Below are 25,646 nucleotides of genomic sequence, written 5' to 3' on the forward strand. Positions count from 1 at the left end.
GGTGCGTGTCTGTCGGGGTTAAATGGGCTGGAGATTAGCGGCTCCCCAAGAGGGGCTGATGGTCAGTCGCAAATTAATTAAGGGTTTTCATTTGGGCCATCTGAATGCAGCAAAAGTCTCACAGAGAAGCCAATTTGAAGCTTGGTGGCATCGATCTGTCTCTCTGAAGTGAATTAGGCATCAGCTTTCTTTTTAGTTTTCTTTTTGGTCTTGTACACGCATAGAATAGAAAACAGTGGATATAAAAATGTCTATATACCATATAATCTTTAATGAACAAAACTAAACAAATTTTAAACAATAGCTTGTTTAGTCGCTACTGCTACATCTTAGCCACATTGATAATGTGATGTTAATAGCACAGGGGGGTCCAAAAGTCTGAAAGTCTGGATTTTATACTTAACATTCCAAGGCTTACTGCACACTAAGGTGTATTACTCAGTAACTACAGGGACTTCTGTACAAACTGGTAGGGCTATTCTTTGAAAATAGAATAACATAAAAGTGAAAATGAAAAGAAAATAGAATATATAAAAACATCAATTTCAGATTGTCTTAGTATTTTGGTTAAATAACCATGCTACAGACTCAACAGGTTTGTGTAAAAGCTTCTGATTAGTTGATTATTCTACTCAATCTGTACACAAGCTTTAATGAAAGAGAACATTTGACCTTTTGTAATTGGTTTACATGGTCAGTGTCACAAATTTGCTAAAATCTACCTACAAATAGTGCAGAATCTTGAGTTTCTTTTCCATTTAACAGTGAAACTTTTCTATTTTTATTGTTTATTATTACCTTTAAGCATATTTCGAGTGTTATTACAAACGTCTATTACCAGAGAATGGTCCCACCATTTTGTACAGAAGTTCCTGTAGTTACTGAGTAATGCTCCTTAGTGTGCAATAAGCCTTGAAGTGTTAAGGGGTTAAGTATAAAATCCCAGATGTTCAGTGTGGTTTCAGACTTTTGGACCCCACTGTGCTATTAACATCACAGCACCAATGTGGCTAAGACATAGCAGTAGTGATTAAAGCATTTTTTTTGTTTAGTTTGTTTAATTAAAGGTAATTTTTATTATTATTTGTATTTTTTTGTATTTGTATTTTGTATTTTCCTCACTGGGACCCATAGAACCCTGACAAAATAAAAAAATTTAAAAAATAAAATAAAAAAAAGGAAAAAGTGAAACTGCTCCAAAGTCTAAAACAGAGTCAAAACTCCACCAAAACAAACCCAGCTTTATTTATATTTGTAAATTGTGCTATGAAAGAGTGGCTTTTTGGAGAGACGGATGGAGTGTTTTGATTGGCTCTTGTTGGCTACATGTCGGTGGAACCAATAGCGGCTGAGTGGCGAACCCAGCGGGAGGACTGCTTGCTGCAGCATGCGCCCGTCGCCTCCTCTCCAACATGGCTTCCCCACAGCCCGCTCAAGTAGAATACATTCTGATTAGCCATTCTCCCGCTAAATTGCTTCAATTCATTCAAATTATTGTTTTGCCTTTTGTTTAAAGGCCAAGATATGTTTGCAAGTTTGAACTACCTGTAAACTGTCATTAAATGCTTCAGTGAAATGAGGGTGGCACGGAAAATGCACCCTGTGCTGACTTAACGTAAATACTTGTGTGTGCGAGTGTGTGTCTCTGTGTGTGTGTGTGTGTGTGTGTGTGTGCATTCCCAAACACAAATGCCTTCCATTTTCCGAGTTTGTTGCGCTGCTTGTGGAAATTATAATATGTATGAGTCTTTTTAGGTGGTTTGTGACAAAATAAAGACATAAATAGGGAAAACGTTGGCGTGTTATAAGCTGGTATGACGTGAAAGATGCAAGCGAGCCAGAGAAAAAAATGGATCCTCCCTCAAATGTGAGGGCTAATGGAGCAGTGACTCATTCAGCAAGAGCACCACCATTATGCTCTTTACTCCTTCAAAAGACACAAGGTCACTCAGAGCTCTTTCCCTCTATAGCATCCACCGCAATTATGTGGATGCTGATGTACAGTAGGTGTGAGTGTCAGAGGCTTGGCACTTTGGGGACCTGCACTGAACTTGTGCATTGTTACGTTTGCTTCAGTCAGGTTCACTTAGTTCACCAATGGAAGGAATAATCATATTTCAGTCTGTTTGTGGCTCGAGAGCTAATATTGTCAAAGGATGCTGCCAGTAGAAATCACTCTGAGGGCTATAATGAAGGAGCTGACATGTATTGACGAGCTCACTGGAGCAAAAAAAAAAAAACCTTTCGGTCCATCTGTGATTAAGCAGACGGAAAGAGATCCATGCCTGAATTACGGCGCTTCTTCCTGCTACTTCCAAAAGTTTCACTCAGCATGCATGTTTTTATTACAATTGTGTGTGAAAAGCAGAACTGATGTTTGACATTTTAATATTTATTTAAAATGTAATATAATATAATAATGTAATATAATTTCACAATTCTTTAGTATTGTGAATGCAAAAAAAAGGAATAAAAGATATAGTACCATGCATGGATGTGTATACTTTAAACAGGGTACAGGACCACAACTACAGTCTTTCCTACAACATTAAAGCCATAAAATCCCTGTAAAAACATGGGTATCACTTTACATGAATGGCCCATTATAGGTGCCTCATAGATGCTCACCTGACATTTAACTGACATTCAGCTGAATTTTTATTAAATGCAACTGAGCTCTAAGTTAAATGTAAATGAATACCTACATCTAACCCCAACCTTAACCTTAAATCTAACCCTGAGCCTTAACCTAACCTTAAAAGGGCAATTTACATTCAACTTAGAGTTTTAGTTGCATTTAATCCCTTAACACCCCAAGGCTTATTACATTTTTATTAAGTGTAATAAGCCTACGCTAAGGTGTATTGCACAGTAACTACAGGGGCGTCTGTACAAACTGGTTGGGCTGTTGTTCTGCAATAGACGAGGCGAGCCATAGGCTGTTTAATGGGTTAACAGACATTCAGTTGAATGTCAGGTGAGCAACCATGAGGCATCTACAATGTACCATCCAAATAAAGAGATACTAAATCACTCTTGCTATTTGTGGCCTTCTATGAGAATACATTTTCTGTCTGAGGAAACTCTCCGACCACGACATGCCAATGAGAGGTGAGTAGCCTAAAACCATAGTCCCATAGTCTAGTAAACCTTTCGGGGCTTCAGTGAAATAATGACTCAGGTAAAACACTCCACGATAAATATACAGTTGGTATCAAAAAATCTTTTTTTTTTTAATTGTAGGAACCAGGGGTCACAATGTTTTGCGACACAAATGTACCATTTGTTTTATAATGAAAACCACCGGTGAACCTACTGTCTGCTGTAACCTAATGTCTTTGTTGATGGTAAAACAAGTGGTAAATCCTAAAAATGAAATACATACTTCTTTGGCAATGATTCTGTCTCATTATACCTTGTATATACCTTGCCATCCTCCAAGAAAAGCCCCCCAAAAAATACAGCATGTTTTCTCAAAACAGTATTATCGGGCAGTAGGGTGAGGGAAAATTAGATTTGGGGGAAGTCAGGATTTTTAGATGAATCCTGATACAAATGTGGACAATTTTGAATACATTCACATGTCAAAAATTGATTTTCTCAACGTTAATTGATAGCATAATGTTGATGGAATGCTAAAAGTGGACCTCGGAAGTGTGGACGTGCAGCACCCAGGCCATCTTTGGTGTGCGCGTAACATGGCACAAGATGGATCAGCATTAAGGAACTAGCTGTGACTGAACTAGTGGGGTATATTATAGTATATATTGTGTCAGTACTAAAGCTTGCACAGCTCCATAAAGTGGGGTTTTTACCCATGCTTCAGTGCAGAGGCAAAAAAAGCAGCTGCATCGGCCTTTTAAAGGATTCATATCCCACACAATATGTATTATATTTAGTGCGCGTAACATGGCACAAGATGGATCAGCGAGAATTCCAATCGGCATCCTTTGCATTAAAAGCCAGATTATCAGATCAGAAAAGGACTTTTTTTAGCTGTTATGAAGCTAAAGGGAAAAAGGACCTGGACAGCACAACAAAATTAAGAAACCATTTCTTACACGTTTCCACTGATAATAGACACAATCCTAAGGCAATGAAAATTGTGATACAATTATCAATTAAATAAAACATAAAACAATAAAAAAAAAGTTTATAATTCACTTTGCCCTTTCCACGTTGGGTGGGGGCTTTGACATTGCACACAAGGTCCTCTGTTTGGCAGAAACTCCAACCGGGCAGCTTGTAGCTTTTTAGAGGAAGTAAACTCCTCTTCCCTTCACCACTGCTGTGAACAATTCTGACTCAGTAAGCTTCTATAGACTGGAGTGTTTTCACACCAGACCACTCTGAATGAGTTGGTGTTACAAGGATTAATGATACAGAAGTCTTTTTAGCCACTGATTAACTGCAGAGTGAACCGGTACAGGATACAAGGTTTGCTCACAACAGTAACAATATTCAGGTGTTCGGTAATGTGGTGACAAGATTCACACACATGCACAGCTTTCACATTCCCACATTAAGCTGCTACGTGATGGGGAAAGGAACAGCGCAGTAGGAACTAGCTGTGACTGAACTAGTAGAGGGGGGGGGGGTTATGTAAGTTGTTATATATTGTGTCAGTACTAAAGCTTGCACAGCTACCTAAAGTGGGGTTTTTACCCATGCTTCAGTGCAGAGGCAAACAAACAGCTGTATCAGCCTTTTAAAGGATTCATATCCCACACAATATGTATTATATTTAGTGCTTTATGGATTTGTGGTAATTAATTAATTAATTGTTTGTTTTCATAATTTTACAACTTTTTGGAGTTTTGAAATAACTCAAATTTGGGAGGCGGAAGGTGCCTGAAGACCCTCCTTCCTAATGTAATTGGATTTAATGTAATTAATTCCATCTCTACCTTGTTCACTTGTCTATGACAAAAGTCTGCGCAATCCCCCCACCACCCCGCCTCCTCACACTTATATTGTCTATCTACCATTCTTGGCTCCAAATATCGGGGGAGACTGACTTTCTACCACAAAGCAAGCCACAAAGCAGAAGCCACCCGAACTTCAGTCCAAAACTCCAAAGAGTTCTTCCTCCACCACAGATTCTAACGTTCTGGAAGTATTAAGCATGGCATGACTGTTGGTGCCAGACAGGCTGGCCTGAATATTGCTAGAACTTCTGAGCACTCTCAGTCTCTCACTCTCTTTAGAGTTTACTCAGAACAGTGGTAAAAAATAAAGAAACACCATCTAGCGAGCAACAGTTCTGCAGTCGCAAACACCTTGTTAATGACATTGGTCCATGGAGAATGGCCATTGCCACTTGTTTGAGCTTACAGAAAGGCTATGGTCATTCGAAATACCACAAAATGCATTACACATCAAACCCTGAGGCAGAAGACCAGGTCGGGAACACACTTCAGTCAGCCAAGAACAAAAAGCTGATGCTGCAGTGGGCACAGGCTCACCAAAACTGGACAATTAAAGACTGAATTAAAAGCATGGCCTGCACTGATAAATCTCTGGAATCCGTGGACCCAACCTGCCTTATGTCAACCGTCCAGGCTGGTGGAGGTGGTGTAATGGTGTGGGAAATGTATTTTGGCACACTTTGGGCCTGTTCATACAGATCAGTCAGTTCAGTGTTCTCTGGCGTGTTCTCTGGTGTGTGTGTGTGTGTGTGTAATAATGAAAATCATAATTTTGTTATCAATAATTTGTTTATGTTACAAAATACAATTTTCAGAAAGATGACCACCTGTTGATGTATTTTTGCTGGGCTACTACTCTTAAGGCAGATTTGAATGAGCTAAAGAGATGATCATCGAAGCTTCTAGACCATAAAGGACACGTTAGATAAGTTACACCTAAATACAATCATTGATATACAATTATTTTTAAGCAATTTATTAAAATCAACAATAAAAAGTGTCAGTGTACAGTATGTGTACAGTGTACTGTATTGTGAAGAGGCTGCAAGGCTGTATCAGTGCAGCAGCAGGAGAAGTGCAACAGCTTTCTGAGTTCAACAGAATCCAACTTTTGCGTTGCTTGTTAGAAAAATTATACCCTCAGGAAAGTGACGAGACAATCATTATAAATGATTCTGGCTGACTTGGCTCTCTCGGGGGGGAGTCATAATTAATAACCACTGATCTAACTTTGTGGCGGTCATGACGCTCTATTATGTTGTTTTACAGTGAGATCAGCTGCCGGGTGTGCTGTTTGAGGAGTGTCACTCCCAGAGGCTCATCTTTGAAACTGTGTGCATCTGGGCGCGTTAATCACCTGATCCCCCCTCCAACAATCACACACACACACACACACACACACACACACGCACACACACACACACAGGAGGAGGAGGTGTCAGTCCCTCTTTATCTCCTCAGAACAGACTCCACTCAATTACCTGTCAGACCGCAGCGAAGGGGAGGAGTAGGTAAGGAGGGAAAAGGGCCTGCCAAGCGTTTGTAGAAACACTTTAGCAGTGTCAAACGTGATACCTCCACTGCTTCCTCCTCCTGAGTGAAACAGCTCCAGCTTTCGCACCGGTTACGGCAGCCAAACTTGGATGGGCGTCAAGTTTCCCACACGCCAAACAAAAAAAAGAGAGGGGGAACAGCCAAAAAATGTGCAGTGTTGCTGTGTGCCACCTCAGTGACTGAAACTGTCATTGTCAATTAAAAAAACATGAGCAACCTAAAGCTAAGCTACTCCAAAAAAATCCTCAAACCTGACATTTGGAACCTCTGATCATCGTAATCTTGCATATGTCAACTTTTTTTTGTTCTGTTAGTACTTTCCCCATTGTGTGTTTATATATAGTACCTTTAAATGACTCCGCCCATCCGGTCTGTGATAAGCAAGCATCATGGATGAAAACAAGAGCCAACTAAACTTGATTAGCTTATATAATAAAACGTTAATAATCGCAATCGAGGTGAAATTAATCATGATACTGATTTGAGGTCATCTTACCTGGCACTACCACTACTTACAAATAATTTAAGTGCCCCCTGATAAGATACATTAATACATATATGAATATTTTTTTATTTAGTGGTTGCAAGGCTGTAGACACCATGAATATATTTAATGCTATAATAATTTAGTGCTGGTTGGATCTAAATGACTTTGACAACAGCCAAACTGTGATGGCTAGACGACTGGGTCTAAGCTTCTCCAAAATGGCAAAATGTCTTGTGGGGTGTTCTCTGTATGCAGTGGTCCCAAAAAGATGGATAACCGGTGAAGCGGCAACAGGGTTGAGGCCCACCTCACAACCTATGGGACTTAAAGGATCTGCTGCTAACATCTTGGTGGCAGATACCACAGGACGCCTTCAGATGTCTTGTGGAGTCCATGCCTTGCCAGGTCAGAGGTGTTTAGGTGGCACAAGGGAGGCACAATATTAGGCAGATGAAAATATAACCATGGTGCAAAATCAACAATACATACATTCATTTTTATCAGTTTTGTTCAGTGTAAGAGGTGATGGGATTGGACCTTACACACAAAAAATCACTGTTTTGGAATCTTAAGGTATAAACCGATAAGGTACAAATGTTGGTCAATTAGGTCTAGATTTTAATTTGACATTTACTACATCTTACATTGAAATCCTGTTACATGGGCAGGAGAATGTAGAGTTAGGAGTCTTGTCCAAGAACTCTTATTTACGTAGTGTGGTGGGTTTGCCTGGCCAGGAAATTGAATCCACCGCCACTCTAACTCATCCTAAAACGACTGGATGGAACAACTCCAGAGAACACTGCTCCACAGCCCAATACTGGAGGGCCTTATATTTGTGTTATATATATATATATATATATATATATATATGCTTGGACCTTAGGCTCATGTGCAGTTCCTCCACAGCATCCCATTCTATTGGCAATGCTTTTGGACAGAGATTATACAAACCCTGTGTGTACATTGGAACACACGTGCCACCAGCTGGTGCACCTTAATGCAGCTGAATTCACTAATATGAAGGTGTGTCCACAAACATTTGGACGTATTGTTGCTTCTATAATGGTTGTCATTGTCAGACCCAGATTTGCACAGTTTTCTTATATTTTATGTGTAATAAATCCTAGAACAACAAAGCTTAGAAGCTTTAAGAAGACACAGAGCAGACTTGTTGTTGCTTGTATTTGTTGCTTGTGTTTTACCTGACAGCACCACCTCCACCAGATCTCCCTCCATGATGTCAGATGCACATTTGACCAGCTGCAGGATGTTTTCGGAGGTTGGATCATGACGGAAAAGCAGGATCTTGTCATACATCCCATAGAATCCACACTCTGGGAACTGTACATAAAAACGAACCTGCGTTAGTCAGTTGGTAGAAGTGTTTGTTGAAAGTTGTGCACTATTGCTTAGGCCAGATTTATTAAAAGTTCCCATGTTCTTATATTCTCTAAACTGTCTATATTGTCTAAATACTTGCTCACATCCTCTTCATATGCATTTGTACCATGGCTGACAAACTTCAAAAAATCTATTATTAGACACAGAGAGTTAATGGCTGCAATTAGGGCTGTCGCTATCGGTTACATTAGTAATTAACTACCACTTCTTCTGACAGTCTAATTAATTGAAGATTTTTTTATTATTATTATCTCATTTTCACACCCATTTCAGACATTTCCAATATTAAATCAATAACAAATAAACACATAAGTTTAACTTAACAACAACAAACTATTTTGATGTGGCAGGTTAAAAAGTCTTTACTAGAAATGGTAAACAAGCTTTTAAAAAGATTTAAAAAAAAACAATGTGAACCAAACAAACATGAGTGAACCAAAGAAAAATATGTGTATGTTGACCAGGCTCTGTTTCTCATGATCATCGTGCAAACTGAAGATTTATATACTGCCAATTCCGCAAAGAAGCAAATAGTTAATTGTTGTTGTTTTTATTTTTTTATCAAGCAATTGTAATTGATAAATGGCTGCAAATGTCCATTTCTTGCCATTATAACAATCAAAGAAGATGGTCCTAATTCATCTACTTGTGCCAGAATTTCCAGCTCTGAGACTACCTCAGCTAACAGAGAAAACAACAGGTACCAAAGCAGTTCATTCCTCAAAAAAACCCAAAACAGCCTGTATCACACACCAATCATGCCCCAAAACCTTCTTTATTTATTTCTGTTTTTTCGGCACTTCCTAAACAGTTTTAGGAACAACAGTCTCGCAATCAATTCAATGTCAAAGAAGAGAGCAACATATTGACTGACCCGTGTAGGCCGCGGGGGAAACGGCCTGCTAGCCTCATTCTGTATTGATCGCTGCTGGGCTGAGGTAGAGTGGCACTGCAGAGAAGGCCTGCATGGAACGGCTATTCAGACCTGCGCCATTCACAAAAGACGCTCATACTGGGCCTATTATTGGGTCTATTTACATACTGCAAACCAAGAAACCTCATATCCGCTCAATAATTGCTCAGTAGGTCGTTTAGGTACCATGCGCCAGTGAGTATTTGGACTCTTCATTATTATAACACTGTAAGAAAACGCAATACTGCTCTGATCTTATTTACCACTACTGCACAAGCAAAAACTGGGAAAGGTGCGTTCAAAGTCATCTTGAGATGTGAGATGTGAGATGTGAGGCATGCACCTCCTGAGATGTGAGGCATGAGTTGGAGATGTGCAATGACTGCATGTCTTATAAAACCTAGTAGTGGTGCATAAAGTAAAGATCTATATATTAGAATGTCACATTGTCATAGGCTGTCCTATTCTGCTCCAGTCTAGACTGTGTGGCAGTTTCTTACAGTTTCTAATTGTGAGGCTCTGCACCTGCAAACTGCCACACATGTTCATGATGTTAATCAATAAAGTCAGCAGCCATCTGCAAATGGGAATTTTAAAAGTGTAGCTATCACACATATAGTAAAATAACACAATAAAACACACAGTTTTGCCTGGAACAAAGAGCTGAATAGAATTCTGATTATAAATAAAGAGACTAATACTGCAGAGACTGTTCCCAAGCCTGAGCCTGTCTCTACTTGTATCACATAAACTGACACTATAGTGTATTTATAAATATAACATAAGATCATACTAATGCATAATCTGTTGCTTATACTCATATTTTGAAAAATGTGTCGTTGATTTTCACATGCTACAGTAAACAGGCTTGGGTTAATACATACAGTTAATGAACAACTCAACTCAGATAGTTTGCAATGCTTTGTGTGTAGTTACCGATAAGTAATCCCTAGGGTGCAGTTAAAGTCACAGAGCTTAAGGGGTTAACATTCTGTATCACGTGCAGTAAAAGAGACCATGCAGTAAGCTGAACAAAAAGAAAAAGTTGTCTGATGAATAAAAGTGGATGTCGTTTTAATATCACAGCATGTTGTACTGACCCTGTATTGACTTCCGAAAAATAGCTTAAGAAAAAGAACAGTTCAAAATCACTGAAATCCCAATAATGCCATTGCAGTCAATGCCGTTATTTTCATGTATAGGCCTTTATGGTGTGTGTGTGTGTGTGAACTAATACTAAGTATAAAATCAAAACATCAAATACCACCTACATGCTTAAGATACAACCTACACACATACTGGCTAATGAGAGAAAACACACCACTGCTCTTCTCGGTCAGTAACTACCAATGGACATGTTTTTACAGGCTAAACCAAACAGAGACAGTTGAGACTAACTAGTGTAACCAAGGGCTTAGTAAAGGAACTAAAGGAACATCCGCAAAACTGGTGCAATTAAGTTCTCATGTGTAAAGGTCTGACCTGGTCTCGCCTTTAACGGTCTTGACTACAACACAAGACAAGACAAGCATTTTTCACATTAGTGTTGGGCACAGATGGAATTTGGCCTCCGTCTTGAACCTGTCCGTGCAGTAAACACACACACACCAGTGATCAAACACACACAGTGACATTGAGCACTGGGCAGCCGTTTAATGGTCTTGACTACAACACTAGACAAGACAAGACAACTAGGACACCTCCGCTTTGGTGAAGGTTGAAGGGTCTTGCTTAAGGGCTAGTTGCCCAACAGTGGCCCAGGTATCAAACCCACAACCCTGTGATCAATAGCCCAGTGCTCTAACCTTAAGTGGTCCAACGGACTAAGGTGCTGTCACCATGATCAGAGGGTCGCTGGTTCGAATTGCCAGCTGAGGCCCTGAGAGAGCTCTTTCCAGGGTGGGTAGATGGCGCTCTCCCCCAACATCGCTTCAGTGTAGTGCTGGCCGTTGCTGCATAATCCGTCTGCAGGCTGGTGCGTTTGGGTGGGCATGCGGTGCTTCCCTCCAGGCACGTTGGTTGCCCGGTGACGTTGCTTCAGTTGCTTGACTGCACATGCACTGGTGGTGGGGGCAGTGCATGCAATGGGGGGGGTTCCGTACGGGTTGGGTAATTGGCAATCCAAATTGGGGAGGAAAATCAGATAATAATAATTAAAAAAAAAAACCTGCTGCTGGTCATCCACCTTAAATGGATGTTGAACAATGAACAGGTCGAAGGGCAAGGTTTTTAGTAAAGTAGTCATTTCTCAAACTTTATACTGTATTACTTTTGTAAACAATTGTTGAACACAGTTGTGGAGGATTGTAACTGACCACCACCAAACCTCTACTGGGCAAAAAAAAAGCGTCTCAAAACCCTGAAAGTGTGGTGCCAGTACTTCACTTTGCTGCAGAACAAACCTTCCAGTAGAGATCTGCTGTTTTCAAAGCAAACCACTGCAAGTGCACTGCAAGACTCTGTTGCCATCCCAACAGGCTCCAATAACCTCAAATCAAGTACGCTATGTTGTGTCAAGGCAAGAAGGAAGCTCCAAATGGCTAATCCAAACACAGGTCTCGTTCTATTGATGATAATACCTTCTGAACGATCTCCAGTATTTACATGTTTTTATATGATTCAAACCCACACCACTGACAGGCAAGAGCATTTGTGCACACCGCCCCCCCCTCCCTTTTTTTCCCTGGTTAATAGCATGTTCCCCCGCCCCCCTACCCCGTCTATCTCTAATGAGTTCCTCACAATAAAGATACACAGAGGCAAGTGCGCTTTCGGAGGTCACCATGACAGCAGCCCCACTGTAACAGTGTGGGTTGTCATGGCAGCAGGAACCCAAGGCTCTTTCCTGATTGAGCACTATTCATTTATTTGAGACAAATGGATGAGTGTGTATCTGCTGCACGGCGGAGCCGTCAGAGCCGGGAGTGACACGCACCAATCCTTGTCATTAACCCCTTGGAAGATGCCCGGCTCCGAGCTCAGGAATCTTATAATAACTGTCATGTTACTTCCTCTGAGGACCCGTAGCAGGCTGCTCTTTCAGGACTGTCATTTTCTACCCTCTTTCTGCCTCTCCTCTCTCCACCAGTGTTTTTGTGGATGACAGACTAGCCAGGCGCGAGGGACATCACTTTGGACGTTGTCTTCCCTTTAAACAACTGGTTGCTGAAGCCGGTTGTCAAGGTGGAACGAGCGCATCTGAAAGAGGCAGGTGTGCTGATGCAGGGGAGGGCAGGAGAGAGAGAGAGAGAGAGAGAGAGAGAGAGAGAGAAAGGAGAAAAAGAGAGAGAGCATTCTGAAAGCTCCTGAGGAGAGAGGAGTGAATCATCTATTCCGCTTTAACTGCAGACCCTCGCTCGCCCACGCCTCGCCACTCTCTCCCCGTGTGCTGCACTCCACAATCCCTCCATCCAAGCACCCATCTTACGCCATTCACGGAATGTCTGCGACACTCATTTTAGCTGCTCAACTGCTGAATTCGACTTGCTGTGTTTCAGGGGGCCATAAGAACTGTCCGAGGATGAATGGATATTCCTCGTAAGGGCTACCCAAATCTGCCCTTGTGCCGCATGCTGTTGATGAATAAAACGACAAGAACATTCAACATGCTTCCTTGTACTCAGAACTGTGGCTGGAGTCTGAGAGTGCACAATTGGCTGTGCTCTCTCCACTCATTATTCTGAAATGACGTTGGCCGGCACAGGCTTCTGTTAGCTGGTGCGGTGGAACTGGAGACCTGGCGACCTTGGCCGGCAATTGAAAAACAGGCTTGCTGGCTTTGTATGTATCTGAGAAGACATGTGTTAAGTCCATAACCTCCTAGTGTCGGAAGCATTGCTAGTACAAGGGGGAGCTAAAAATGAGAAAAAGGGGAAAAAAAACACGGAACATCTGCTGACTCCAAATGCACATATAATGGAAGTCAGTGGGCTGTTGCTTCATTCACTGCAGATCCTTTGCAATTAATGATTGTTTACACTGTAAAAATGGTCTGTTTTTCCTCGGTGAAGAACCGAAACCCTTCACAACATTTAGTGAAGTCCAGGTCTGGCAGAAGATTCTTTGGAACCAAGTTTAACTTGAGTATAGAGAAGAAAAGGAAACGTTCATGATTCAAAGCACATCACATCCGCTGTCAAATACGATAGAGGTAGTGTTATGTATGGTCACCGGCTTCCTGCTAAAAGTAGCTCCAGTCAAATGCTGCAAACCTGAGAAGAAGGTGCTTCCCAGTACAAAGGGATAATGACCCATACATACTGCAAAAGAGCAACCCAAGAGCTTCTTTAGTCAAAAAATTAGATGTTCCTAAATGCAGTCAATACTGCGGTCAATGCAAATATTTATAATCATGCTAGTTTTCCCAATGGCGTTGGAAGGGACTTTTTTAATGCAAAGTATGAGAGGCTGAGGAGATCTGGCTGAGCAAGGTATCAGAGAGATTCAGCTAATGTATAACAGCATGATGTCTAGTAGCCCACGCAACTATGAGCTTTCATCTTCTACCTACAGGCATAAAGCCCATAGATGGCTTACACACAGTCAGCAAAGACTGAATCAGGAAGGAAATCTGGGGCTTGTCACTTTGTCACATATTATATCTCACTTAGCGAAAGAATAGGACATGAAGTACACAGGACATTATACAGAGGCGGGCCAGGGGCCAAAACCAGCCTAAAATAAGCTGAAAGCATTTCTCATTTCCTCTGTTTAGATCATCAGTGGAACAATGTGCTGATGTCACATGACCTGAGAAGCGAGTCAGCATATGAACAGGTTGTAAGGTGGGCTTTAGGTAGTCCCTAAAAATGTAAGCTTGATGTTGTCAGCACAGACAAATAATCCCTCTCCAGTGTAACAGCATTACTCATTCTTTGTGTGACATAACAGGAAGTGAGTTATTTTTAGATGAAATAAAAAGGATACATCTAAAAAATCTTTCTCTACAGCTTTACCATCACAGGACAATGATGACAGTGTGTCTCAATGCTGATAGTGTCCCGTGGCAGGATGTGTGGAACCTCTCCCTGAGCTGGCAGGTTCTACAGGTGTGGAAACACTTCACCCTTATGCCTGGAGGAAACACAGCTCCATGTCAATCTGATGCACACAGGCCTGACATGAAATCACACAGAGGCGTGAAATTTAAGGTTTAATCAGATAAAGTAGCTATGGGTAACACTGTGCCGCAGGTACCAAACATGTGAAAAATGGTCTAATGAACTTTTCCCAGTTGGGGTGCAGCAATACTACACTTTACACACCAGTGCCAATATAGCTATTAGCATTTGGTCATCTCAGATCGGGAAATCAGCATTATTTAATAACTAAGGATGCCATCCCTGAAGAGTCAGACCAGGGACTCAATGACACTGGATTTACAGACATAGACGGTTTGATTTAATTTGGGTTTTGCTGTTTAAAGGCACCCCAGGCAAAATGACAAATCTAAACATCGGCACACCTGTTGCCTACTTGGATCCTGAAGCAATGCAGTAGTAGATAAGGAGAATCCCCTTTTGGGGACCTATCTAGCAATTAGGAAAAATTTCAGCACCTTTGTATAATAAGCAGATGTTGTAATTCACTCAGATGAGAAAGGAAGTCCCTGAAGTTGAAGCCCACTGTGTGGACAATAGAAAGGTTGCACAACTACAAATTTCTACAATTCTATATTTATTACTGGTCATAATGTTCATAGCAAAAGCAAAAAGAAATTCTGAAAGTGAAACACAGGCTTCACTTTTAGGGGAAATACTCATTTCAGAGCGTTGTACTGCAGGGTAATGGTACTCCAAAGGGTAGTGCACACTACACATTTTTTTTTTTAATTTTGGATTTGCATTTTGAAAATTGATGATGCAAGCCTACCTATTTCCAGGGTGTTCCGTCGAGCTACGACAGATCTGTTGATTTGTGCTACCCATCAATATGTGCTGATTAGCAGCTCTGCGCAGCTATGCACAAACGGTTGTCAGTTAGCACTGGATGCTTCATTTTGAGATTATGAGGGATGTGTTACTTACATATGTTAATCACACACACACACACACACACACATATATAGAGAATATTGACTAACTAAATGAATCAGTTAAATTAACTCAGCAGCTCATTAGCGTTTTTTCTTATTGTGATAGAGGTCACATGACTTCTTCTTTAAAGAATTTAACATTAAAATACAGATTTCACAATGTCAACAAAGTCAGAACTTGTATTTCATCATTTTGTAGAAGCAAAACATACACTTTTAAAATCAGCTGGTTTTGTCTCAAGCATAACCTAACTTTTAAAGGGTCTGTGACACAAATGTCACCATGGGCTTGGTTTTAATCTGCTAGCCTATAGATCAGCGACTAGGCTAGAAGTTCCAAAGAGATTTCCAATGGCTCTATGGCATATAATGTCGTAACAATTATTTAGTCTCTAATTTAGTCTCCAAGTCTCTAATACAGTGCAGAATTTATAGTTTCCAGAAAAGTGCCAGGATGTCCACGTCCTAATGCAGCAAATCTTCTCCAAACCATCACACTACCACTATCATGCTTTATGAGGTTTTTTTATTGAGGGACCATGTCAGTAAAAAAGCTCCACTTTAGAATGATCTGTCCATAACACATTCTGGAGACCATGGAGATGATGTAGGTGTTTGTTAGCAGTGGTTTCCGCCATGCTATTCTTCTGCCGATTCCATTCTTGCCCAGTATTGTTCTGTTTATTGAGTCATGAACACTACTGACCTTAGCTAATCCTAGTAAGGGTATGCAGTTCCTGTGTTGTTGTAGGTGTTGTTTTGGGGAGGGGGTTGTGTCACTTCCTGGAGGATTTTGTTACTTGCTCTTGGAGAGATTTGGGAGGGTGTCCACTCTTGGGAATGTTGACTACTGTTCCAAACCTCTTCCATTTGCACAGTATCGGATGTCTTCAGGATGATGTTCTTTGTGGCATAATGTCCTTGATTGGACATTTTGTTTGTGTTGCCATGTTCATTCTGATTTAAAGGCCCAACGTTAGATTTAGATTGGACAGGGCTGGCCTAAACGAAGGCTGGTTGTAGACTGTCTCACTCATGCCGGTTACTGATTACTGATCCCGATTAACTCTTCAATTCAGCTGCATTGTTTTCCAGGGTAAACCCTGTGTCACATCTGACAATTGCATAATTGATGCCTTTGCACACCAAGGGCATGAAATAGGTACCAAACCTTTGTGCTCATTTTCCTGCCAGACTTTATCTATATGCTACTACAATCCACTAGAGAATCAAACTAAATTTGATGTGAAAGTTGAGCACAAATTCACAGATTCAAGGAGCAAACAGTTTTTTATGGCACTGTACTTGATTAAGGCATTCTGGGCATTGATGTGAAAGAACACCAATGAACAAAAAGGATGAATTCTGTCAAATGTATGCTACAATCTACTATCTATGGTTCAGAATAGCCCATATCTTCATCAATTAAACATTTAGTTTTAAGCCGGGATGTCACTTGACAGTTTTTAATCAATGGACAAAATATTAATCAGTGCTTTCACCCCTACTCTACCCAACAGGGATCTGCAATAGATGTTTTCAGCAGCTACAATTATAAACCGGTTACTTTCACTAAGGCTTGTGAAATGTAGCGTTTGCTCTGAGTGGTGTCTGTGGGCTACGATAAAGTTTCATTCAAGCAACAAACCAATTTTCCCCAACACAAACATGTCACTCAGAGGGGAATCTCTGTACACAATGAAAACAGCACAAAGACGCCTGAGTAATTAGTTCAGCAGGGCCCACTCCCGCCTCCTCTGCTCTAGTCAATCTCCTCTCTGATCATACAGCACACCTCCATCGCTGAAATGCTTTTAAAGGAGAACCAGCTGAGAGGACAAGTGGAGCTGTCTGGCACACTGAATGGCTTTGGCTTTCTAACTAACACAGAAACATTTAGACATTTATATCCACATGCAGTCCACAGTAACTGGACTGGGACATCATTCATGTTGTTTTGTCTCTGTATTCCAACACACAGTTAAACTGAGCAATGTTAGCTTCTGCTCAATGGTATTTAGCTACATCTACATTCTCAAAAACAAAAACGGCTCTTAAATGGTTCCTGTTTTCGAACATGCCGCTCTAGGAGAAACCTTTTATAAATTTTATAGAAACTCTGTGCGACCTGAAGGTTCTTAAAAATGGTTCTTTGGAGGACCGCCGAAAATTCCTTTCCTTTACACCATTGCAAAGAACGGTGGAGGTCCAGAGCACAATTAAGAGCTTGGAAAAGAAACTGACTTTTTAGACACATTCAACCATTTCAAATGACCATAGGAAATTGAGCAACTAATCGACTTAGGCTTTCAATTTACTGCGGAAGTTGAATGTGGGAGCTGGGAATGATGTAAAGGTAAAGGTGCACGTATTTGTCACACTTAACAATGCAGCTGAATTGAAGAGTCACACCCGGGTTGATCGTGCTCCAATTAAACATTCCATTAATTGTACATTATTTCAAGACATTAAAAAAAAAAAACAGTTAGCTAAAGAGTTCAGAGGTGAATCTTCCCAAATATGCCCCAGGTTAGCATTGTTAGTTGTTGATACAATGATACTAGTGGATAACAACGCATTATACAATATTTTGCACATCCAAACATCATGGAATCACATCCACATGTGGACATATACTGTGTGCACTGTAATTTAATGTGACACAAATAAATAGAAGTGCTAAAAAAACAGTATAATACTACTGCTTTTATTACTGTTGTGCGTTGTGGCCATATTGGATTTTAAAATCAGGATTGCTAATCAGGGTTACTTTCCGAGTCTGAAATGTGATTTGCACTACATCCGAGTTCAAATGGAACGCAGCATACATTAACTAAAACTTTAATAGTCGATTCATTACAATTTATTAGTCGATTAGTTGGTGAAGTCATCACGTGTGTTTCTCACACTAACTAGGAATGGTTTTGGGCGCATGGGGACCGCAGATTAAAAGCCAAAGTTTAACTACAATGGTGTGGAATACAGTTTTGCTGCTGTGGTTCTGGCCAGACCATGTCAAAATAAAAGTCACTAAATGTAGCAGAAACACAAAATACTTTCAAATGGAAAGCTAAAACTAGTATCTCACTTTTGTTTCCCTTTTTCTTTGTTGCTGATCTCAAAAAATTATGATTAAGGAAAAATGGATTTACTTAATCTTATATTTTATTGGAATTGTATTGATATTTTATTTTAGCAGAAAAGTTAATTAAAACTTTAAAATGCATTTCTGAATACGTACATTTTTCCCCCCTTATTGTTAGCTAGCAAATACATAAAACAACTAAATTCCAGATAAATTTAAAAGCTATATAGGAGTAATTTGGTAATTTAGCGATTCATAATCAGAATCATCTATCAAAACAGTCATTTGTTGCAGCTCTACTGAACATATTAGTATGTTCTTGAATAAACGTTGACTGTTTAGCCCTTTTTGACCCTATGCAGTCAATATCAGTGACTACTTTATGTCCAAACCCACATGACCACATGAGAAAAGGCTGCATTACAGGCCTGACAGAGCAGCTGTAATGCAGCCTTTTCTCATGTGGTCATGAGAAAGCCTTTTTCTGGTACTAATTGTTTCAGCAGCCTTCAGTCTTCAGTATATGTGTGAAATACAGGCTCAGTGGAGTTCAGATTGGAACAGTGAAGAACATTATACTTTTTGGCCCTGAAACAACATAGTTGCTTTAGTAATTTATGTTCTATCTTTGTCCTCTTGCATAGTGAAGTTTCATGCACTGGGTTTTGTGCCTGAACCGTGTTCCAGATCTTGTTTTCTGCTGCTGTGGTTTTCCATCATCTGCCAGGTTGTTTACAATTAACAAGTTGAGCCAGGTGCTTTTGACACCTCTTATATATCCTTTCCTATGTCACGGATTCTTACAGTTTATTATTTTTGACTTTATGGTGAAAGTGTAACACTGAAAAGTGTTTTACCATCATTGACACTTCTGTAGTCCTTATTAAAAAGAGACAGACAGACAGTATCTAGACCTTTTGTTAGCTAGGTAATGAACTAACGATGGTTAAGAAACAACTGATCCCCCAACTCCTGAATTATTAATGGGTCCCTGAAATTTGAAACTGCATGCTTCACCCCATACAGAAACTCCTAAACTGAAGATAACAGGCTGCACTGTCCCCTCATCTTAAATTCAGTGTGCTAGAATACAAGCTCAGAACATCTGTCGGTAGAACCTCATTGACGAGCTCCAAACAGCATCATTAATGATTGTCATTTCTGTTTTTAGGAGCATGTCTTTGTATTGTCTGTGTAGTGTATCATAAAGTGTTCCCTTGGATACTTCTTCCTTTAAAGCAGTTAGGTCCTTTTCCAGTCCAGAAAATTAATGAAACCTGTGATCGACTCTCTTCCCTCAGCTAGTCTTACTCTTCTGGCCTTGTGCCCACACAGAGCAGGCCATGGCACACACATCATAAACCAATCAGAGTCGTTTCTAGCGATGTGCAGTCTGCAGGCTAGCAGGTGCTAGCTGTGCAGTGGCAACCACTGGTCAATACTGTTGCAGCATTGTGCTTTTGTTTTTCTGCCCCCCTCTGCGCCCATGAGGCCAAAAAAGTCTGAACGTTTTGCCAATGGCAGGCATGGGGCCACATTCAGGGCCTAACAGAAAAAGCAAACAGATATGCTCTAAGCTCTGTGCCTGCCCAGGCCAGTTGATGTGCATTCCAACTAATTTTGATATTCAATTATAGAGTTAACGTTAATGAACAGACAGCTGCAGGGAAGGAGAAAGCAACAACAACAAGCAATAAATAACCAAAAGCCTGCAGGCTTACTTTTTAGGTAGCACTGATGTTAGAACTCCATATGATTTTTTTTTTAAATAGCCAGTAAGCATTAGTAGGTTTTCTAAAACACTGGCTCTTCATACGAGCTAATGAGCTAACATACCAGTACAGTGTTGAACACTGATGTGGACTAGGTCTTTTCTCTTTATGCAATCACTATTTTTGGACTTCTGGACTGGGCTAAAATCACCTTGAGTAGTAAGTCAAAAAGGAAACCGTATGACTGTATACCTGCCATCTCAGCCATGCCCTTAGAAATATAGCTCACATTAACCCCCTTAAACAGCCTAGGGCCGAAAGTATTATTACAAACTTCTATTACCAAAGAATAGCCCCACCAGTTTGTACAGAAGTCCCTGTAGTTACTAAGTAATACACCTTAGTGTGGGATAAGCTGTTCTGTGTTAAGGTGCTTGTGTTTCGTAGTAGCAAAGTGAAATTTGTACAGTTTCCTCTAAGTAATCGACTGACAAAGAAAATTGTTTTGATCTCAGACGCTTGGGTTTGAAATCGAAAAATGAATATGAGACGACAGACCAGTCTCAGCTTTTTTTCTCTGATGTTTTTGGCCTTTTCACTACTTTGGCAGGGGTGCCAAGTCTTGTCATTCTATAAATCTCTGTTCCCAAACTTTTGCAATCAGTTTTCCAATTCTTACTGCTGATGACTGTTTTGCATCTGGTGGCACCACCTGTATAACATGATTCAAATGTAAGTTGCTCTAAATATATGAGCACCAGCCATGCTGTCAACTTTACTCGCTTGCTAAAATGCCCCATTAATAATAACAAGTGGATGTACAACATTTCTGAACTTCACCATTTATTGAATCACCTTTCTAAATAAAAATCAGTTAAAATAAATATTAAACATAATAGTAGTGCAAACACAACTTTCTGCATTTTCATATAAAACAAAGTCATCAAGTAACCAAATGTGAATAAAAACATTTTAGTGCACTTGATTTAGCAGCATCAAAAATCTCTTTTAGTGCAAATAAGAGCAGCAAAACCCTCATTTGTGAGTGATGCAAACATTACAGAACAATATAAAAAATGAATGTGCTTTCATTTGAACTCAACTGCAGCCCCTGAGTCCTCCTCACTCTACCCATCTTTCACCAATAACATGGGACTGCCCACAGACGTGCCTGACTTTAACGTTGCGCTACTAAACACAGATATTGGCCGATGCCGATGTATTAAAAAATGGCAAATATCGGCCTGATATATATATATGCCGACTGATATAACGTCCATGAAAACGTCCAGATGTAAAACTCAGGAAATAAACCCAAATGTCTTCAGCATGCAGACAAACTATAGACCTTGCAGTACTTGCAGAGGATACTGTATACACTCGCGAATACATGATTGTTAGTCTGATTTCTTTGTCTCTACATTACGCAATGTAACAAATAGTCAGGTAGTGATTTCACTATTCTTATAGTATATACTCAAATGGTGAAACAGTATGCATGAGTATCTGTGAGTATCACCTAATTAGCACAAACAAAAGCTTGATAATTTACTGATTGCGATTTCTGCTAATTTTCCATGGTATTTATAGAGTTTACAGGTTTCTGCAGAGTAAATATACCCACCCAACAAACATCAACATTTCTGTTGGGTCAATCAGTCTTAAAAGTGCCAATCTCCAACCCCATGGAGAGATGCTGCTCGAATACATTACCATGTCGTTAATACAGAGAGGGACAACCTGGATGAAGAAAGTGCTTCTCATTTAAGGCAAGACTACACACTGTATCTAATTAAAGCACTCTTTTAGGCCTGCTAAGATTCTCATTGTCACCTTAATAGCTGTATGTTCACACTTTATTAGTGAGTGTTTTGCAGCTCTCCTCCTCGGCGCCAGCATGCCCACTAACTAAACCCTGGCACAGTGCACTCACGCTAGACTGTGGCACAGGTTCTACTGGGCTTTGAGGTGCTATTGCGGATCATTAAAATTACATGACAGGCTTAGCAGGTGGTACGCCTCTAAATTGACTGTAATTCTGATATTTTGCTGATGATGAGCTTTATTGGACTCCTCTGCACAGTATGTGGTGTAACAATCGTTAAAATGAATGCCGAGTTTAGACTTGTGCATGCGGGTGCTAAGGCACGGGAAGGAAGTTGGGCGACTTTGTTTCGATGTGACGGAACTAAAAAACAAAAAACAAAAAAAATAGTGTGCAAGGCAGGCAAATAATAAATCCACACAATTATCCTTAAACATGTAGAATACATGCTGCTATTTCACTGCTCCTGCATGTTTGACTGATGGAAGCTCTTTTGTCACTTCAGAAAATCCAATTACTTTCGCACACGTCTCCAACAGGCGCGATATTCTTGTTTGTTCGTCTTTATGCAATTGGACAATCTATTCAGCAGGTGTCCAGAGGCATTCGTGAGACAAAAGCTCGGCACGGAAACACTGTGGCTCCGTGTCTGGACCTGAGAGGCCTCGGCACGTTTCTCGCCAAGAGATAATTGCGTCTTGCGGGCTCTGCCTAAACACCAATGAAAATGAGGTAACCTCTCTGCGAAGCGCATTAACACTGAGAAAGCCGCTGTGTATTTTTGGCCATATCGGGTCCTGAAACAGGCAATGTTTGCTTTGTTTCTGATAGTAATTAAAAGATCCCTCGTTTGTTGGCCCTCCCTGTTCTTCTCGGAGTCTTTCATCTTCGTGTCGCTGAATGGAGGCAGAGAGGGGAAGCTGAGCCGCTGTCTTTGATGACTAATGGTCTTTGAATAGCCCTAAACTGCCGCATACATGGCATTAGAAACACACACACACCAGGTTCAGCCATGTTCCCACCAACCCACCAAACCAGGGCGTTTAGAGCACCGACCCGATGATGAGTGCCGGTTGGGTGAATGGGGCCATGATCCTATGGGATGGATGAGTCCTGCGTATATATGTGTGCACACAAACACACACACGCATGGCACACATATATATACACAGACTATCATGTCTCTCATGCTAATGGAGGGAGCTCTTTGAATGCTCTACAGAACAGCTGCTCTGTAAAAGTAAAAAAATGGCCTCTGTTTAGTCATCATCTTCTGCCTGTGTGCGTGCATGCGCGTGTGTGTGCGTGAGTGCGTGGCCCTACCGCACACTGCTCTCGTCACCATAATGGCACTCAGATGAGTACTTCACAGGCAATCATAATCAGTTGCCAAGCAACTAGAGGGACCACTCTCCAACTGGCTCAGAAAGACCAGTGTTAGAAAGATGACCATATAAGCTAATATCGCTAATTCACATCTAATATCTCTGTCAATGTGAATGTATAATTTTCTTTAATACATACATCTTGCAGAGACGAGGGCAATGCGTTGTATGAGACACGGTCCATTTAAGCTGTTCACAATGGTTAATGGTAGGACATGGCTCTCTTTTATGTGAATGGAGAGAACGAAGAGGCTCTGTCAGCGCCAAATCTTTGTCATCAAGGCTCGGCCTTCAGACAAAGATGGCACAATTCAAACGCATGTCAGAGGCGCCGGAGTGACGTGAAAAGACCTGTCAGGGGAGCGCAACTAAACTCCGGAGCCGCAGAGTGCTCTGCTCATCCGCCAGCCGTGCGCACGGGCTGAGCAATGGGAGTGGTTAGCGCTTAGCGTGAGGAGCACAGCAGCCCCACTGATTAATAAGAACACTTGCACGAGTGGTAATGCAAAAAGGTGCAAACTTGAAACAAAGGCGCCATCACTTTAATTAAACCTGATAATCCCGAGCACTAATGGATTCACAGTCTATTAGGCAGCCCCTTGATAGCACTAAGGACTTTTGTCAATGTGAGAAAGAAGATGCTTGAGAGAGCTTTCACTTCTGGAGCCACCACCACTGATTAGGTCAGATCATGGTTGGCTGCTTGACGGCAGACAGAATGCTTTCTGAATTGGCCGGTTGCTGCTCTTCATGAGTGTCCATCATCATCATCCTCATCATCATCCTCATTTTCGTCTTGTTCTAGGTTATAGTGAGTAGCTTGTCCAAAACAGCATCATGAGGCTAAAGACAATACGGGCAGGTAAAGGTATCGTACAGTATGTACGATATTCTAATGATATCTAATGATCAGTCTAATGACCAGGAGGCGAGAGGAGGGTGGACATGCTGGAGTGGGTTGTTAATGTGCGGTTTTTAAAACATTGATGTCCAAAAAATATCACACTTGCTTTTTATATTAGCTCAGGGCTAACCTTGTAGCTTGTGGCGAGTGCATGATTATAAAATACTGTAAAAATGTTATAGATCTATAAAACTATCTATATATCTAATTTCGTTCAATCTAATATACAAGTATTTAAAAAAAACCAAATAAATGGAAATGGTTATCCTTATGAAAACCTTTTATTATGATTTTGTTTTCGCATGAAAGGTCAGTTTTTTCATTAGGAAAGACTTTACTGCACTATCAGTGTGAAGACTAGGCCCTAAAATCTTTACTAAAAATCTATTTACCAATAGATCCAGATAGTTTCAATTTTCCAACAACATAACTTCATTAGTTAGCTTTCATCAATGCTACACAACAGCCCTGGTGCCTGTTCACCTCCCTCTTACTCATACTGCTACTCACTCCTCCACCACAATTTTCAAAAGGAACCATCACAACATGACAACATTTCTAAAATATGCATTTTATTCCCATACTCTCCTAAAAATAGGACACTGTGATGCCTGGTCACTTCAGACACAACAGGCATCTTCGATATCAGGATTAAGTGTGAGTTGCATTTAAACTATTCAAATCTGAACACTCAAAACACAGAAACCAGGAGGTGATCTGAGACACATTTGAGTCATAGCAGTGTAAACGCATCCGTCTCTCCAGGACACATTTGATAACCAAAACTCCGCCCACTGCAAGCATCCCACACAGCATTTAGATTTGGATCAGCGCATTTGACTGCCTAGTGTAAATGCATGTGGCTAATACCTTATCAGGATACAATCCAGGCGCTAGTCACATGAAGTGACTAGGTGTGAACGGTGTGGTGTGGTCTAAAAGTCTCATAGAGTTCCTGAGCGTTGCCATAGAAGAATCCTCTCAAATATGTTTGACAAACCGGATGTGTGGGTGTGATGAACCCTTTTAACCTTAAAAAAATCACACACACACACACACAATGTAAGATCAGCTTCTATACCAACCTAGCTCTTCCTAGAACCGTTACATTATATGGAAGTTCTTTAACCCTAAAACAGGATCTTAACATTCACACTTCTCATTTGCAAAATCCATTGACAAACCTTATTAAATGTTTCCTGCGGTCCTAAATGATTCTAGTTATGCAACTGTCTAGAACATAATAGCATGGACTGGTTCTGAGAAAATGTTTGCATAACTGCACCTACATGCCCTGTAATGTCTGGCGATTTTTTAACACACTCGTATGCCAAGTGTCTCGACTCACTCAAAGACAAGGGATTATCTTGGTTTAATGGCGATTTTGAGGCTAGTCTCTTGTTGACAGGCTTATG

At 40.7% G+C, this 25,646-nt stretch overlaps 2 protein-coding genes across 3 annotated transcripts in view; one reads left to right on the plus strand and one right to left on the minus strand.

Annotated features, from left to right (window-relative positions):
• The window catches only part of scfd1 (sec1 family domain containing 1), a 292,319-nt gene that overhangs the window by 125,493 nt on the left and 141,180 nt on the right, over window positions 1-25,646 (plus strand). The gene's annotated exons all lie outside the window — the stretch shown is intronic.
• prkd1 (protein kinase D1) overlaps window positions 1-25,646 on the minus strand; it is a 54,249-nt gene that overhangs the window by 21,584 nt on the left and 7,019 nt on the right. For both annotated transcript variants that reach the window (XM_072689811.1, XM_072689810.1), the window contains exon 2: window positions 8,175-8,313. In XM_072689811.1, coding sequence (XP_072545912.1) covers window positions 8,175-8,313 — 139 coding nt within the window. The remainder of the gene's footprint in view (window positions 1-8,174; window positions 8,314-25,646) is intronic.

The sequence above is a fragment of the Salminus brasiliensis genome, chromosome 10 (genome assembly GCF_030463535.1).
Source record: "Salminus brasiliensis chromosome 10, fSalBra1.hap2, whole genome shotgun sequence".
Taxonomy (NCBI): domain Eukaryota; kingdom Metazoa; phylum Chordata; class Actinopteri; order Characiformes; family Bryconidae; genus Salminus; species Salminus brasiliensis.